The sequence below is a fragment of the Somniosus microcephalus genome, chromosome 1 (assembly GCF_052327205.1).
Source record: "Somniosus microcephalus isolate GS21.2 chromosome 1, FLI_Smic_1.0, whole genome shotgun sequence".
In the NCBI taxonomy this organism is placed as follows: domain Eukaryota; kingdom Metazoa; phylum Chordata; class Chondrichthyes; order Squaliformes; family Somniosidae; genus Somniosus; species Somniosus microcephalus.
Genome location: NC_140987.1, coordinates 411,219,950 through 411,237,940, shown reverse-complemented (window position 1 = coordinate 411,237,940; position 17,991 = coordinate 411,219,950). Strand labels below are relative to the sequence as shown.

The following is a 17,991-nucleotide window of genomic DNA, read 5'->3' as shown; positions in this document are numbered from 1 at the left end:
AAACCCTTCATAATTTTAAAATCCCCTATTAATTCTCCTTTTAGCTTTCTCTGCTCCAGTGGAAATAATCTCAAGCTTTTCTTCATAACTATGGTTTCTCATCCCCAGTATCATTCCAGTGAATCTACACTGTACATCCTCTATAACTTTAAAATCCTTTCTATAATCGGATCTCAAAACTGCACAGAGTACTCTAAAATTGGCATAATCATTGCCCACACAAATTTGTCATAATTTCTTTGCTCTTGTACTCAGTGCCCCTATTTTTAAATCTCATTCTTTATCAGTTTTGCAATTTTATTACACAGCACAGAGGAAATATTTTCCCATAGTTTCCATCAGAATACTTGAAAGGGATCGCTATGAATCCTCCATACTTTGGGGTCAGCTCCTGATGTGAAATGCAGCTAAACGCACACCACAGTTTTGTAGCTGGTAAAATGCTTCAGCTGTTTGTTTGGATTTACAGTGAGGTTGGAAAAAACGATTTAAAGAGACATGGGGGTAGAGATAGGAAAAATTAGGTAAAAAGATAAAATATAAGTGGTTTAAGAGTCACATTCAAAAGGAAAAAGGCAGGCAGGTGGACACTAAGACAGACAGACAGTGTGAGAGCATAGTGGGTTATCACCCTGAACTTTCACCTTTGGGGTCTGAATTTGAATCCAGTTCAGATGCTGGTTGTAAGGGGTCACTCCTGAGTCTCAACTTGTTTTCTCAAGTATCTGAGTCCATAGCACAAAAACTATGGGCCTAAAACTCCAATATGGCCACTTTTCTGCCAGTCTTTCTTCAGTCTGACATAAATGTACCTGACAGCCCAAGAAAGATTAAATTCAGCTTCTGTTATTTGTATTGTACTCATCTTCATTCCTGTGCCAAGGGTTTTGCTGTACCATACATACAAGACCAAAATTTAATTACTCTCAATTATCTGCCAATTTTCAAATTTCCACTGCTGGATCTTTTTCACTCTGGTGAATGATGGAGGCTGCTCTGTATTTTAATTTGCATAGAACTATGTTTCACTTTTATCACTTAGTTTTATCCTTGTAATGACAAAGCAATTCTGAATGTGCGACCTATCCTTTATAAACATAGATGTGGAAATCATGCTGAGTGATAGTGTACAAATACTTAACACTATGGGGGAAAAATTCGTGCTCGCCAGCAAAGTTGCCGGTAACGGCCGCTGGAAATGGCCGTGACGCTAACCTGGTTTGGGAGGCATGGAGATGGGTGGCGCAGTGATCACCTGTTGTGCAGCGCCGTCCTGGTGGCATTGCTGCCCAGGTGCGGAATTGCAGCTTCCCATAGCCTCTGTGAGTGAAGCTGTGGAGCTCGCAAGGAATGAAGAGGTCTGAGAATTAAAGGGGCCATGCACACTGAAGCAATACAAAATAAAATGCAGTGAATCAATACATTTTTCAGCCCTTACTGCCTTTTAAGAAATATTCAGTATTTAAAAGAAGTTCCAAATGTGAATATTCAGCTGTTAAAGCTGAATTACCTTCCTAACCTCAACAAATGAGAAAACTGCCTCAGCGCTAACACAAATGGCTCAGCAAGCCAGCAAATGGGCACCGAGAGCCTCACATGCAGCACTCCAGTTTTGTGCAGGGGGTCAACACTGCAAGAGCAGCTCTCTATCCACAGGGGCCAGGAGGCCCGCCAGAAAGAACGATGTGGGAGTACATCACCAAGGCCGTCACTGCCAGCAGTCTCACCCCCACCACCTGGCTCCAGTGCCCAAAGCTTCATGACCTCAGACCACTGATCAAAGTCAGTGAATGCATCTTCAAAAGCCGTCTCCTATCAACTGCACCACTAGTCTCACGCACTGCTCAATGCACAACCCCCCACCCCCAATCACTCAACTAACAACAATCTGCACCAATGACGAGGCACATCTCCCATTCCTAGCCTCACCTCACCCCCTTGGAGGAGACAGTGCAGGCCATTCTTGGCAGGGGCATGGTTGAGCCCTTGCCCAGTGGCAGGACTGAAAGGATACAAGATGCGGGTATCCTCGTACGTTATCCTCCTTCTGGCATGCACCTCTTGCTTTCCCGCCCTCCCGTCAGCACAACTCCACCCTTGTACCTTCCTCATTTCACACACCCAAGAAATGCAGCCTGCCCAGCCAGTGGGTCAACAAGAAGAGGCAACCTGCCCAGCCAGTGGGACCGCAGGGAGGTGATTCCATTCTGGATATCCCGGCCATAAAGGGACTGTCTGGGATGCAACCTTCCGTCTGATTCCTCCTCTTCTGCATCTTCCTCTTATGTGTCTGCCTCTTTCCTCTGCAAGCGGATGCTTTAAATGTGAAATGACAACATAAAATGCTGGAAGTACTCAGTTTGTCAGGCAGCATGTCAACCTGAGACGTGAAATCTATTTTTCTCTCCACGGATGTTACGTGACCTGCTGAGTATTCGCAGCATGTTCTGTCTTTTCAAAGGCCTCACTTACCATCTAAGCCTTTGCAAGCATCCAGCAGCACTCCCTATACACTTAAAAAACTTTTCACATCTATTGTATGATACGCTTATCAATTACTTCATAAAAGGTGATGAGTCGAAGAAGAGATGATGAGTCGAAAGAAGAGATGAATAAGGCTTTTATTAGCTAAGAAGAGACCATGCTTCTTCGTGAGTGACTGAACAAGTCTGAACGAAACCCACACAGTGGTGGGTGGAGTCAGCTGAGGCATGCCTCCATACACAGCGCCACCCAGAGGTGGCAATATACAATACAGTGGTTTACCACATTCACCCCTTGTTTAATGTGAAGTCCGGCGGGGTGAAGGGTACTACAAGTTAAGTCTATCAGGAGGCCTTGTCTGACGTCCTGATCGTCGTGGTGGCGGCGGTGGTGTTACAGCATCCGACGTCGGGTCTGGTGTCTGGGTGGTTGGCGAAGATTCCTGGGGCTTTGGCATGCCGTCTGCAAGGGTTGGGTTGGGAGGGGTGGTGGGGGATAACAGTGGTAAGGGGGATAACGGTGGTAAGGGGGATAACGGTGGTAATTCAGGGGTACCCGAGGGTGCGAGATCTCGTATGGAGACCGTGTCCTCCCGCCCGTCTGGGTATGTCACCCAGGCATACTGGGGGTTGGCGTGTAGGAGGTGCACCCGCTCGACCAGGGGGTCCGTTTTATGCGTCCTCACGTGCCTCCGCAGTAGGACGGGCCCAGGAGAAGTCAACCATGCCGGTAGCGAGGTTCCCGATGTAGACTTCCGGGGGAAAACGAACATTTTCTCATGAGGGGTCGCATTAGTGGCAGTACAAAGCAGTGACCGAATGGAGTGGAGCGCTGCAGGGAGGACCTCCTGCCAGCGGGAGGTCGGAAGGCCCTTAGATTTTAGTGCTAAGAGGACTGCCTTCCAAACCGTCGCGTTCTCCCTTTCCACCTGGCCGTTCCCCCGGGGGTTGTAACTGGTGGTCCTGCTCGTGGCGATACCTCTTGTTAGCAGGTACTGCCGAAGTTCGTCGCTCATGAACGATGAGCCCCTGTCGCTATGTATATAGCTGGGGAACCCGAACAGAGCGAAGATGTCATTCAGACACTTGATGACCGTGGTACTGGTCATGTCTGGGCAAGGGATGGCAAAGGGGAAACAGGAGTACTCATCAACTATGTTGAGGAAGTACACATTGCGGTCAGCGGAGGGGAGGGGCCCTTTAAAATCGACGCTCAGGCGTTCGAAGGGGCGGGTGGCCTTGATCAGGCTTGCTCTGTCCGGCCTATAGAAGTGCGGTTTGCACTCGGCGCAGATTTGGCAGCTCTTGGTCATGGTCCTGACCTCCTCGATGGAGTAGGGCAGGTTACGGGATTTGATAAAATGGAAAAACCTGGTGACCCCCGGGTGGCAGAGGTCATTGTGGAGGGACTGCAGCCTATCACTCTGCGCGTTGGCGCATGTACCACGTGATAGGGCATCTGGGGGCTCATTGAGTTTCCCTGGCCGATACAAGATATCATAATTGTAGGTGGAGAGTTCGATTCTCCACCTCAAGATCTTGTCGTTCTTGATTTTACCCCTCTGCTTATTATTAAACATAAAAGCTACTGAACGCTGGTCAGTGAGCAGGGTAAATCGTTTCCCGGCCAGGTAATGCCTCCAGTGACGCACCGCTTCTACAATAGCCTGGGCCTCCTTTTCGACGGAGGAGTGTCTCGTCTCGGGGCCCTGGAGGGTCCTTGAGAAAAAGGCCACGGGTCTGCCCGCCTGGTTAAGGGTCGCGGCTAGGGCGAAGTCGGAGGCATCGCTCTCCACTTGGAAGGGGATGGACTCATCCACCGCGTGCATTGCGGCCTTCGCGATATCGTTCTTGATAAGAGTGAAGGCTGCACACGCCTCTGGTGTCAGGGGGAAGGAGGTGGCTTTGATGAGGGGCCTGGCTTTGGCTGCATAGAGGGGCACCCACTGGGCGTAGTAGGAGAAAAACCCCAGGCATCTCTTCAGTGCTTTTTGGCAGTGGGGAAGGGGTAGCTCCATTAGGGGGCGCATTCTGTCGGGGTCGGGCCCGATGACTCCGTTCTCCACCACGCAGCCGAGGATGGCCAGGCGCTTGGTGTGAAACATACATTTTTCCTTATTGTACGTTAGGTTCAGCCGTTGGGCCGTACGGAGGAAATTTGCTAGATTAACGTCGTGGTCCTGCTGGTCGTGGCCGCAGATGGTGACGTTATCCAAATAGGGGAAGGTTGCCCGCAGCGCGTTCTGGTCAACCATTCGGTCCATCTCCCTTTGGAAGACCGAAACCCCGTTGGTGACGCCGAAGGGGACCCTAAGGAAGTGGTAGAGGCGGCCGTTTGCCTCGAAGGCAGTATACTGGCGGTCCTCATGGCGGATGGGCAGCTGGTGGTACGCTGACTTAAGGTCGATGGTGGAGAATACTTTGTATTGCGCAATCTGATTGACCATATCAGATATGCGAGGGAGGGGGTACGCGTCCAGCTGGGTGTACCGGTTTATGGTTTGGCTGTAGTCGATTACCATGCGGCGTTTTGCAGTGGTTTTAACGACTACAACCTGGGCTCGCCAGGGGCTAGTGCTACCTTCGATAATGCCCTCCTTCAAGAGCCGCTCCACCTCAGAGCTGATAAAAGCTCTGTCCCCGGCACTGTACCGCCTGCTTTTGGTAGCGATGGGTTTACAGTCGCGGGTGAGGTTAGCGAACAGGGGAGGGGGGGTGACTTTTAATGTGGAAAGGCTGCAGGTGGTTTGCAGCGGGCGATTTAAAAGTTGTTGGTTGCAGACTGTGAGTGGGGGGAGGGGTCCACCGTATGCTAGTGTGACACTCTTAAGGTGGCACTGAAAATCCAACCTAGCAGGACGGCAGCGCAAAGACGGGGCAGGACTAGCAGTTTAAATTTTTTATATTCAGTGCCCCCTACTGACAGGGTCACCACACAGTAGCCGCTGATGTCCATTGACTGGGACTTGGACGCCATAGAAATGCGATGGTGCGTTGGCAGAATCGTGAGGGAGTGGCTACGTACCGTGTCGGGGTGGACGAAACTCTCTGTGCTCCCGCTGTCGATCAGGCAACTGGTGGCGCGGCCGTTTACCGCGATATCCATCATGGAGCTGGATAGATGGTGAGGGAGGGCTTGATCCAGCGTCACGGAGGCCAGTATGTGGCTTAGTGAGTCACTATAGTCATCCGCCGAGACGGTGGTCGGTTCCGGTGACGAAATGGCGGTTGAGTGCGTTGGATACGATGGCGGCGGATGCCATGCGGCCGGGGGTACACAAAATGGCGGATAAGATGGCTGCTCCCACGGCCCGCACGCTGCGCTGCTGGCTGGCTTCCCCTTGCAGGCGTTAGCGTAATGGCCTTTCTTCCCGCAGCCCGAGCAGGTAGCTGTCTTAGCTGGGCAGTGCGCTCTGGGATGTTTTAACTGGCCACAGAAATAGCATTTTTGGGCCTGGTTACTGGGCATCGAAGCAGTTCTTACCGGAGGCTGCTGTCTCGGTTGGGTCGCTGCAGCGGTTGGTGCCGGGGGCGGCGGTCCCGTGTCCCACGGTTTCGATTGCCATGTCTCGGCGCCGTTACGGGGGTATGCCTCGAGGTTTCGGTGGGCCTCCTCTAACGAGAGCGCAAGGGCAATGGCCGTCTTCAGGTCGGGTTCCTTGCTTTCTAGCAGTCTCTGCCGGGTGTGGTCTGACTGGAGGCCCCTGACGAAGGCATCACAGGCGAGTCCCTGCGCGTGCTCCACAGCCGTTACCGCTTTACAATCGCAGTCTCTGCAGAGTGCCAGTAGCGCCCGTGCAAATGCCCCTACCGATTCTCCCGGTTGCTGCCTGCGGGATCCCAAGAGGTGTCGGGCGTAAATTGTGTTCACTGGGCGCGTATATTGCCCTTTTAGTAGCTCGAGGGCCGCCACGTACGTATTAGAGTCCCGGATTAGCATATATACTTGATGGCTCACCTGGGCGGTCAACATTTTCAGTTTGTGATCCTCCTCTGTAACCTGTGAGATTGCGAGGAAGGATTCAAAGCAGCTCAGCCAGTGTTCAAACTTGGCTGATGCACCCACATCTTGAGGGTCGAGGTCCAGGCGTGGTGGTCTGAGGGCTCTCAGCAATGTCTGCTGTATCCGTTGCTGTTGTTGCTCCTCAGGTGTCGCCATTTAACTTTTAGCTAATAAAATTGATACGCTTATCAATTACTTCATAAAAGGTGATGAGTCGAAGAAGAGATGATGAGTCGAAAGAAGAGATGAATAAGGCTTTTATTAGCTAAGAAGAGACCATGCTTCTTCGTGAGTGACTGAACAAGTCTGAACGAAACCCACACAGTGGTGGGTGGAGTCAGCTGAGGCATGCCTCCATACACAGCGCCACCCAGAGGTGGCAATATACAATACAGTGGTTTACCACATTGTAGCAAGCCCCACTTCAATAAAATTTAAAAAAACCTGTCCAAACCCTTAAATTCAAACTTACCTAAATGATGTGTGTGTCCTTTTAAGAGCTGCAGACATTGCCACTGTCAGCCTGCTTGCACGCCACCATTTTCTTTTATAGCGCGCTACCAGTTACTGGCAGCGCAAAGGGGGAGAGCAATATGGTGGCCGCCACGGGAACCCGCCAGCATGTGGCGAAAGAGCGGTGGCGGCCATTTTATCGTCATTTCATGGCGCTACGGAATGGTGGTAAGTACATGAATTTCTAGCCCTTAATAATTTGAATTACTAAATAATTTCAAGAAATTACTTTGCCTCATATTTTAACTGAAGTTACAACCCATTTAAAGTAAGTGGGTCATCATGTCCCTAAAATAACAGACAAATTAATTTCACCTCAACAAGCTAATGTTTGTACTACTATCACACAGCATAATATCTAGGCTACAATGTTTAATGGATGTCTGCTCAGTTTCTCCCCCTCCACATGCACACCTTCTCTCCTAACTACAATATAAATGATATAATGATTGAAAAACTTGTGAGTGAACAGCACAGAAATGAAAGTCAAGGTTCTCACTTCTGCTTGTTATCCAATGGCACCTGCTGGAAAGTATATGTGTGTGGACATTGGGTGAGCACAGAATTGGGCTCAGTTGTAATGCCCTCTGTGGTTGAATAGTTTATTCAAAGTCTTTACACATTGAAGGGTGGTCACTTGGGTGAGGGACTGGAGGGCTGCTGGGTGGTGCGTGTGGAAATGTAAGTCAGCAAGAATCAGCATCTTGAGGAGAGAAGGGGAAAAGTCTTGGGTTGCGATTTTATCTACCTCGGCGAGTCCGTGGTGGGTGATGTCGGTGATGGGTCTTGGCCCTGCTGCTGGCTCCATCCCGGCCTCCGACATGACTTTCCCCTGATTGGGCTTGTTAAGCCCGCCCAGCGAGTTTCTCAGCCAATTGAAGGAAGCGGGTCTGAAGACGTCATTTGATGACGTGTCATCAGCCGGTTTCATTAAAGGGACCGAGCGCAAATTTACTTTGACATTTGTGCTGTCAGTGTTCTACAGCATTGAGGTGCTGCAAACACTGACAAGCACTGCACAGATGTGCACGGCCGCACCCAGGCTCTCCCATTACTCCCTCCATATGCTTACGAGGAATTATAGACTGGTAAGCCTGACATCGGTAGTGGGGAAAATGCTAGAGTCCATTATAAGAGATGTAATAGCAGAGCGCTTGGAAAACAGTGACAGGATCGGACAAAGTCAACATGGATTTACAAAAGGTAAATCGGCATGACTAATCTACTGGAATTTTTTGAGGATGTAACTGATAGAAAAGATAAGGGAGAACCAGTGGATGTGGTGTATTTGGACTTTCAGAAGGCTTTCGATAAGGTCCCGTATAAGGGATTAGCGTGTAAAATTAAAGCACATGGGATTGGGGGCAAGGTACTGACTTGGATAGAGGTTGGCAGACAAGAAGCAAAGAATTGGAATAAATGGGTCTTTTTCCGAGTGGCAGGCAGTGACTAGTGGGGTACCGCAGGGATCGGTGCTAGGACCCCAGCTATTCACAATATATATTAATGATCTAGACGAGGGAACTAGATGTAATGGGCAGGATTTTCATTGGGCCGTAGAGGCGGGATTGGAGGCGTGCGGGGGGTTAAAGTCGCGAATTCGGGGGGTACGAATCCATCCCGCCCCCAACCCGCCTCCATGCCAATTTCAAAGGAGGCGGGTACCCGCCCCGCACTGGGACCCGCCTCCCCGAGGCGGGAAGGGATTAGTGCCAATTAACTGCCTGTTAACAGGTAGTTAACAGGCAGTTTTAGCCTAATTCCTATTTTTAATGCTGAAGTGTGGGATTCCCGACGGCTCCAAACCACGCCAAGATTGCGAGGCGGGCCGTCGGGTTGAAGTACTTGGAGGGGTCGAGATGTCGGTGATCAGGTGAGTGATGTGTGCATGAGTGCAAAGGTAAGTGTGTTTGGTGTGTCTAAAGTGTTTAAAGAAGTTTAAATGACCTTTTCTTACCATTACAGCCTTCCTTCCTTTAGGTCTCGGGAGTCCCTCATGTCACCGGCAGAGAAAGCAGAATGGCTGCGAACTGTCAAAAGTGACAGCCTTCAGCTTTCGGTGCAGGAGAGATTTCTAACTGAGTCTGTGGAGAAGGGCTCATGTTAGAAGTAAGACTATCAGTGTTTGACAGCTTCAAACAGCTGTGAAACACTGATATTTTACCTGTCAAAACCTCTTGACAGATGAAATTTCAGTCTGTGACGTCACCTGTTGCTGGGTGGCCCTTAATTGGCCTGCTGAGCCCGCTGGGCGGACTCAACAAGGTCAATCAAGTTAAAATCGCGTGGATTGGCCACAACTCGATGGAGGCGGGACTACAACCCCGAAAGTTGTAGTCCCACCTCCATCACATCGCCTGAATGAAAATCCAGCCCAATATCTCCAAGTTTGCAGACGACACAAAGCTGGGTGGGTGTGTGTGCTGTGAGGAGGATGCCGAGAAACTCCAGTATGATTTGGACAGGTTCGGTGATTGGGCAGATGCATGGCAGATGCAGTATAATGTGGATAAATGCGAGCTTATCCACTTTGGTGGCAAAAACAGGAAGGCAGATTATTATCTGAACGGCAATAGATTGGGAGAAGGGGAAGTGCAACGAGACCTGGGTGTCCTTGTGCACCAGTAGCTGAAGGTAAGCATGCAGGTGCAGCAGGCGGCTAAGAAGGCAAATGGTATGTTGGCCTGCGTAGTGAGAGGATTCGAGTACAGGAACAAGGATGCCTTGCTGCAGTTGTACAGGGCCTTGGTGAGACCACACCTTGAGTATTGTGTGCAGTTTTGGTCGCCTTATCTGAGGAAGGATGTTCTTGCCATGGAGGGAGTGCAGCGAAGATTCACCAGACTGATACCTGGGATGGCAGGAATGACGTATGAGAAGAGATTGGATTGATTGGGCTTATACCCGCTGGAGTTTAGAAGAATGAGAGGGGATCTCATTGAAACTTATAAAATTCTAACAGGACTAGACAGACTAGATGCAGGAAGGATGTTCCCGATGGCGGGGGAGTCCAGAACCAGGGGTCACAGTCTAAGGATAAGGGGTAAGCCATTTAGGACTGAGATGAGGAGGAATTTCTTCACCCAGAGAGTGGTGAACCTGTGGAATTCTCTACCACCGAAGGCAGTTGAGGCCAATTCATTAAATATATTCAAGAAGGAGTTAGATATGTTTCTTAAGGCTAAAGGGATCAAGGGCTATGGGGAGAAAGCGGGGACAGGGTACTGAATTTGGATGATCAGCCATGATCTCATTAAATGGCGGAGCAGGCTCGAGGGGCCGAATGGCCTACTCCTGTTCCTATCTTCTATGTTTCTATGTTTCTTATAGAGGAAGTCACAACACACAGGGAGGTTCGCTTCCCATGGGCGGAAGAGACCTCCCCAGGAGACCAACGCAGCCTGGTTGTACATTGCACAGGAGGGCACAAGCAGGGATGCTGTCAGGAGGACCAGGCTGCAGTGGTGCAAAACCTTCGATGACCTCAGTAGATCGCGAAACGTTACTGCAAAGCCACACTGAACCTCATCCTGCTGTGCCACTCATCACATCCCCATCACTTTGCCTTCCCTACCCTACCCCTGCTCATCCTTACTCACACCAGCTTACCTTGCACCTCCACCCATCCCTCTCTATCTACATTATCACTTCCCCATCTCACTAGCCACCCCTTACACTCACCCTCATCCCAGTCTAATCATACCAACTAACAACACACAAGGGTAGGCACTTGTGTGTTTTAGCCAATGTTTATGTAAAGTTTCTGTTAATGTCAAACATTGAAATCTTTATTTTCAACACTTTGCTTTCTTGGACAGATTTCTGTGCACCTTTGGAAGTGGCTTAGTGAGTTGCAGTGAATGGTGAGACATAACTGTACCCCCCGCAATGGTGATGAGTGTGAAAGGAATGGCTTGGGCATTGTAGGGATGCTTTATGTTGTTGGTGTGGGGTGGTGCCAACCTGACGCATCATATGGCAGCCAGTGTATGCAGCATCAAGTGAAGTAAATCTGGCTATGGTGAGGCCATCATTGGCATCCTGGGCAGCATTGTGGTCAGGTGCTGATGCCCTCTGCCCTGTGCAGCATCAAGTGATTGCGGAGAAGGTTGGTGTTGTTGTTGGTGCTGCTCGTGTGCCTGGTGCCGCTGGTGTTGGGGCTGATCATGGTCGGATTCTGAGGACCAAGGTGAGAGAGTATAAAGTGCTCCCATGATGATGGAATAGATGGCAGGTGAAGTAGAGATGACAGAAGCGATCTGTCAATGGTGGGAGAGGTAATGAGGTCAGACTGCATGGAGACTTGTGTAAAGACTTGCAGCATCCTGAATCTGTAGTGGAAATGCAGTTTAGAGATGCTAGAGCTTAAGGGAAGATATCTGAATCAGCTGGAAGCTTTGAGTTGACATTTGAAGCTGTCAACTCATCAGCTGATTCAATGGCCACTGACCTCCCGCCTCAGCTTCATGACAAGGTCTAAGCACAGCGGGAAACCCGTGGAAGACCTGTGAAAGTTAAAAAGCTGGGGAAAAAAGCCTTGTTAAGTGGCTGTAAACAAACCACTAATGATTTGAATTGGGTCCCCCGCCGCTGCCTGTCAGGTCTGCTCAGCACTGGCAGACTCGACATCGGAAAATGCAGGTATGCGCGTTTTGACAGCAGGTTCCCGACCTGTTGTCAATCATTTTAAATTTCACAGCTGACCCGCCACCAATCGGGTCCACTGGGCAGCAGCAAAATCATCATAGCTATGGCTTTGTGCTCATTGCTGCCCTTTAAAAAAAATTATTTTGCCTTCTTAGGTCGTGGAAACCAACATGCATCAACCCTCCAGATGTGCTGCCTGCCTCAAGAAGATCAGTGAGCTGGCAGAACACAACTTTCTCCGCGTCAAGAAGATACAATTGGAAGAAGCTTCTCTACAAGAAAAAATAGAGGAACACATTTATACCAAGGTAAGTAGTTTTATTTTCACCTGGTATCTTGTGCGTAATAACTGCGAGTAGTGTGCAGGATGTCTTATTCTCGGGCTTGTTTCTCTTTCATGTCCTCACTCCTTACCGCTTTCCATCTTCCAAGAACAATGTTATTTGACTCCTCCCGTAGCTCAGTAGGTACTCAGGGGTGTACCTGAGCTATACAAACCAGAAAAATCCCAGCTTTTGATTCTTGAGCCTAGATTTTCTGCTCCTGGTCACTGGTGTAGTGACATAAAATGGGTGGCCGGGAGAGGTCAAGGAAGTCCTGCCTCACTCTAACCTCCTCCATTCACCCTCATTATTTCATAGGATCGCAAAATAGTTAAGAAAGTGGAAGACTCTTCAACCCATCTTAGTTCATGCATTCAGAACGATCCTAAAGTCCCCTATTTCAGCATCCAATTGGTTCTTATAAGATTCCAGGGTTTTCGCACTCACTAATCTGCCTGTATGCCTATTTCATTGATCACACTTTGTGCAAAGAAAAATTTCACAACATCAACCCTAAATTTAACTTTTTCTAATTTGAATCCATATCCCCTGGTTCTAAACTCTCTATTGAACTTAAATTAATAAATCAGATGTACATTTTCCATTCCCTTAACAATCTTACATACCTCTATAGGATCACCTTTCAGACACCACCTTTCCACACTGAAAGCCAAAGTTTCTCCAACCTTCCCTCATAACTCAGACCTCTAACATTAGAGAACAGCCTTGTGGCTCTTCTCTACACTGCTTCCAGTGCTTAAATGACACCCTTCTGTCTCAGTGACCTGAACTGGAGGCAGTACTCAAGGTATAGTCTAACCACAACTTTCTCTGACTTGTATACTACTGTTTTGGCTATGTAGTTCGACAGTTTATTGACTTTGTTGTTTGCTGCTCAGCATTGGTTGGACATGTTTAGCATTGAGTCTACTAAGACTCCCAGGTCTCTTCAGATTCGTCCTTAACTATTTCAACACCATCATGGAGTATGCATCTTCGCTTACTTTTTCTTCCTATGTGCAGTGCTTTACATTTATCTGTACTAATTTCAACTGCCCATTTACATAGTCTATCCAACTCATTCAGTCATTTCTGAGCTGCCTTCTCAGGTTGCACAGCCCCTCCTAGTTTGGTTTCATTAGCAAATTTGACCACTTTGCATTTTCGATGGTTGTACCAGGGACTTGTCTGCTTTGGGCGGTTCTATAAAAACGAGGCAGTAAAGATGTGGTGATCTCATGCGTCACGTTTTCTGTCATTTCTGCCTCATTAGCACCATGCTATGTTCCTGCCCTAACAAAATGTGCGTCAAAGCTTGCTAGGCACTGCTGAAAAGTCAGAAGGGAATTTATAGAGCTCATCAGATTTTTAAAAATTTGTTCACGGGATGTGGGCATCGCTGGCAAGGCCAGCATTTATTACCCATCCCTAATTGCCCTTAAGAAGGTGGTGGTGAGCCGCCTTCTTGAACCGCTGCAGTCCGTGTAATGAAGGTACTTCAACAGTGCTGTTAGGGAGGGAGTTCCAGGATTTTGACCCAGCGACGATGAAGGAACAGCGATATATTTCCAAGTCAGGATGGTGTGTGACTTGGAGGGGAACTTGAAGGTGGTGGTGTTCCCATGCGCCTGCTGCCCTTGTCCTTCTAAGTGGCAGAGGTCGCGGGTTTGGGAGGTGCTGCCGAAGAAGCCTTGGCGAGTTGCTGCAGTGCATCTTGTAGCTGTACACACTGCAGCCACGGTACGCCGGTGGTGGAGGGAGTGAATGTTTAAGGTGGCGGATGGGGTTTCAATCAAGCGGGTTGCTTTGTCCTGGATAGTGTCGAGCTTCTTGAGTATTGTTGGAGCTGCACTCATCCAGGCAAGTGGAGAGTAGTCCATCACACTCCTTACTTGTGCCTTGTAGATGGTGAAAAGGCTTTGGGGAGTCAGGAGGTGAGACACTCGCCGCAGAATACCTAGTCAGTATTTATGTGGCTGGTCCAGTTAAGTTTCTGGTCAATGGTGACCCCCCCCAGGATGTTGATCATAGAATATTAGAAAGTTACAGCACGGAAGGAGGCCATTTCGGCCCATCGTGTCCACGCCAGCCAACAAAGAGCTATCCAGCCTAATCCCACTTCCCATCTCTTGGTCCGTAGCCCTGCAGGTTAGAGCATCCCAAGTGCACATCCAAGTACTTTTTAAATGTGGTTAGGGTTCCTGCCTCTACCACCTTTCAGGCAGTGAGTTCCAGACCCCCACAACCCTCTGGGTGAAGAAATTGCCCCTCAAATCTCCTCTAAACCTCACCCCAATTACTTTAAATCTGTGGCCCCTGGTTTTTGACCCCTCTGCTAAGGGAAATAGGTCCTTTCTATCCATTTTATCTATGCCCCTCATAATTTTATACACCTCAATAAGGTCTCCCCTCAGCCTCCTCTGTTCCAAGGAAAACAGACCCAGCCTATCCAGTCTTTCCTCCCGGCAACATCCTTGTAAATCTCCTCTGTACCTTCTCTGGTGCAATCACATCTTTCCTGTAATGTGGTGACCAGAACTGCACGCAGTACTCTAGCTGAGGCCTAACTAGTGTTTTATACAGTTGAAGCATAACCCCCCCTGCTGTTGTATTCTATGCCAAGGCTAATAAAGGCAAGCATTCCGTATGCCTTTTTAACCACCTTATCTACTTGGCCTGTGGACATGCACTCCAAGGTCCCTTTGTTCCTCTACACCACTCAGTGTCCTACCATTTAATGTGTATTCCCTTTCCTTTTTAGCCCTCCCCAGATGCATTACCTCACACTTCTCCGGATTGAATTCCATATGACACTGTTATGCCCACCTGACCAATTTATTGATATCTTCCTGCCGTCTACAGCTTTCTTCTTCAGTATCAACCACAAAGCCGATTTTAGTATCAACTGCAAACTTCTTAATCATACCCCCTATATTCAAGTCAAGAGCGTTGATATATACCACAAAAAGCAATGGACCTAATACTGAGCCCTGCGGAACCCCACTGGAAACAGCCTTCCAGTCACAAAAACACCCATCAACCATCACCCTCTGCTTCCTGTTTCCGAGCCAGTTTTGAATCCAACTTGACACTTTGCCCTGGATCCCATGGGCTTTTAACTTCATGACCAGTCTGCCATGTGGAACCTTATCAAAAGCCTTGCTAAAGTCCATATACACTACATCAATTGCACTACCCTCATCTACCCTCCTTGTTACCTCCTCAAAAAATTCAATCAAATTTGTCAGACACAACCTTCCCTTAACAAATCCATGCTGACTATCCTTGATTAATCCGTGCCTTTCTAAATGAAGATTTATCCCGTCCTTCAGAATTCTTTCCAATAATTTTCCTACCACCGAGGTTAGGCTGAATGGCCTGTAATTACTTGGTCTATCCTTTTCTCCCTTTTTAAACAAGGGTACCACATTAGCAGTCCTCCAGTCCTCCGGCACCACACCTGAAGCCAGAGAGGATTGAAAAATGATGGTCAGGGCCTCTGCTATTTCCTCTATTGCTTCGCTTAACAGCCTGGGATACATTTCATCCGGGCTGGGGGATTTATCCACTTTTAAAGCTGCTAACCCCCTTAATACTTCCTCTCTCACTATGTTTATTTCATCTAATATTTCACATTCCTCCACCCCCCCCCCCGATAGCAATGTCTGCTTCGCCCCTCTCCTTTGTGAAAACAGACGCAAAGTATTCATTAAGAACCCTACCGACGTCTTCCACCTCCACACACAGATTACCCTCATGATCTCTAATAGACCCTACCCTTTCTTTAGTTAACCTCTTATCTTAATATATTTATAAAACATCTTTGGGTTTTCCTTGATCTTACTTGCCAAGAATTTTTCATGCTCTCTCTTTGCTTTCCTAATGTCATTTTTAATTGCACCCCTGCACTTTCTGTACTCCTCTAAAGATTCTGGAGTATTTAGCCCTCGGTATCTGTCATACGCCTCCCCTTTTTTCTTTATGCTACCCTGTATGTCCCTAGACATCCAGGGGGCTCTAGATTTGTTAGTCCCACCTTTTTTCTTTAAGGGCACATGTTTGGTCTGAACCCTCCGGATGTCCTCCTTGAATGCCTCCCACTGCTCTGACACTGATTTACCTTCAAGTAGCTATTTCCAGTCCACAATGGCTAAGTCCCCTCTAAGCTTAGCAAAATTTGCTTTTCCCCAATTTAGAACTTTTATTCCTGGTCTATCCTTGTCCTTTTGCATAACTACCTTAAATCTAACAGAATTATGGTCACTAGCTCCAAAATGATGGTGGGGGATTCGGCGATGGTAATGCCGTTGAATGTCAAGGGGCAGTGGTTAGACTCGCGCTTGTTGGAGATAGTCATTGCCTGGCACTTGTGTGGCGCGAATGTTACCTGCCACTTATCAGCCCAAGCCTGAACGTCGTCCAGGTCTTGGTGCATGCGGGCATGGACTGCTTCATTATCTGAGGAGTTGCGAATGGCACTGAACACTGTGCAGTCATCAGCGAACATCCTCATTTCTGACCTTATGTTGGAGGGAAGTTCATTGATGAAGCAGCTGAAGATGGTTGGGCCTAGGACACTGCCCTGAGGAACTCCTGCAGCGATGTCCTGGGGCTGTGATGATTGATCTCCAACCACCATAACCATCTTCCTTTGTGCTAGCGCTGTCGACGACCCCTTCCACCACTTTGCTGATGATTTGAGAGTAGACTGATGGGACGGTAATTGGCCGGATTGGATTTGCCCTGCTTTTTGTGGACAGGACATATCTGGGCAGTTTTCCATATTGTCGGATAGATGCCAGTGTTGTAGCTGTACTGGAACAGCTTGGCTAGAGGCGCGGCTAGTTCTGGAGCACAAGTCTTCAGCATGACAGCTAGGATGTTGTCGGGGCCCATAGCCTTTGCTGTATCCAGTGCGCTCAGCTGTTTCTTGATATCACGTGGAGTGAATCAAATTGGCTGAAGACTGGCTTCTGTGATGGTGGGGACCTCAGGAGGAGGCCGATATGGATCATCCACTCAGCATTTCTGGCTGAAGATGGTTGCAAACGCTTCAGCCTTGTCTTTTGCACTCACGTGCTGGGCTCCTCCATCATTGAGGATGGGGATATTCATGGAGCCTCCTCCTCCTGTTAATTGTTTAATGGTCCACCACCATTCACCACTGGATGTGGCAGGACTGCAGAGCTTTGATCTGTTGATTGTGGGATTGCTTAGCCCTGTCTATAGCATGCTGCTTCTGCTTTTTAGCATGTATGTAGTCCTGTGTTGCATCTTCCCCAGGTTGGCACCTCATTTTTAGGTACACCTGGTGCTACTCCTGGCATGCTCTTCTGCACTCCTTATTGAACCGGGGTTGGTCCCCTGGCTTGACGGTAATGGTAGAGTGAGGGATATGCTGGGCCATGAGGTTACAGATTGTGGTGGAATACAATTCTGCTGCTGCTGATGGCCCACAGCACCTCATGGATGCCCAGTTTTTCTCTCAGCCTTCAGTTCAAATGAAGGGTAACACCTGAAATGCCATAACATGTCTTTTCTTTTTAAATATGCTGACTGAGCTGTATTATATTTCCAACATGTTTTGTTTTTTATTTCAGATTTCCAATATTTGTAATTTTTCCTTAGTTTTACTCTCATTTGTTTCTTTTCGTAGGACGCACTTACATTGATTGGAGAAATACACAATGGCCTTCCAACGTATTCAGATGCTGCTTCTCTGGTGTGGAAGAGATTATTTGATAAAAAAAACCTAAGATAATGATGTAATGGCTGGGCCTTTCACAGCAGACTTGTATACTACTGTTTTGGCTATGTAGTTCGACAGTTTATTGACTTTGTTGTTTGCTGCTCAGCATTGGTTGGACATGTTTAGCATTGAGTCTACTAAGACTCCCAGGTCTCTTCAGATTCGTCCTTAACTATTTCAACACCATCATGGAGTATGCATCTTCGCTTACTTTTTCTTCCTATGTGCAGTGCTTTACATTTATCTGTACTAATTTCAACTGCCCATTTACAT

At 48.2% G+C, this 17,991-nt stretch overlaps 1 protein-coding gene across 1 annotated transcript in view; it reads left to right on the top strand.

Moving 5' to 3' along the window:
- LOC147125196 (uncharacterized protein C8orf48-like) overlaps positions 1–17,754 on the top strand; it is an 80,691-nt gene extending 62,937 nt beyond the window's left edge. Inside the window, exons 5-6 of the mRNA XM_086009718.1 lie at positions 11,802–11,954; positions 17,626–17,754. Of these exons, the coding sequence (XP_085865844.1) occupies positions 11,802–11,954; positions 17,626–17,730 (258 nt within the window). The 3' untranslated portion in view covers positions 17,731–17,754. The remainder of the gene's footprint in view (positions 1–11,801; positions 11,955–17,625) is intronic.
- The last annotated feature ends 237 nt before the right edge of the window (positions 17,755–17,991 follow it).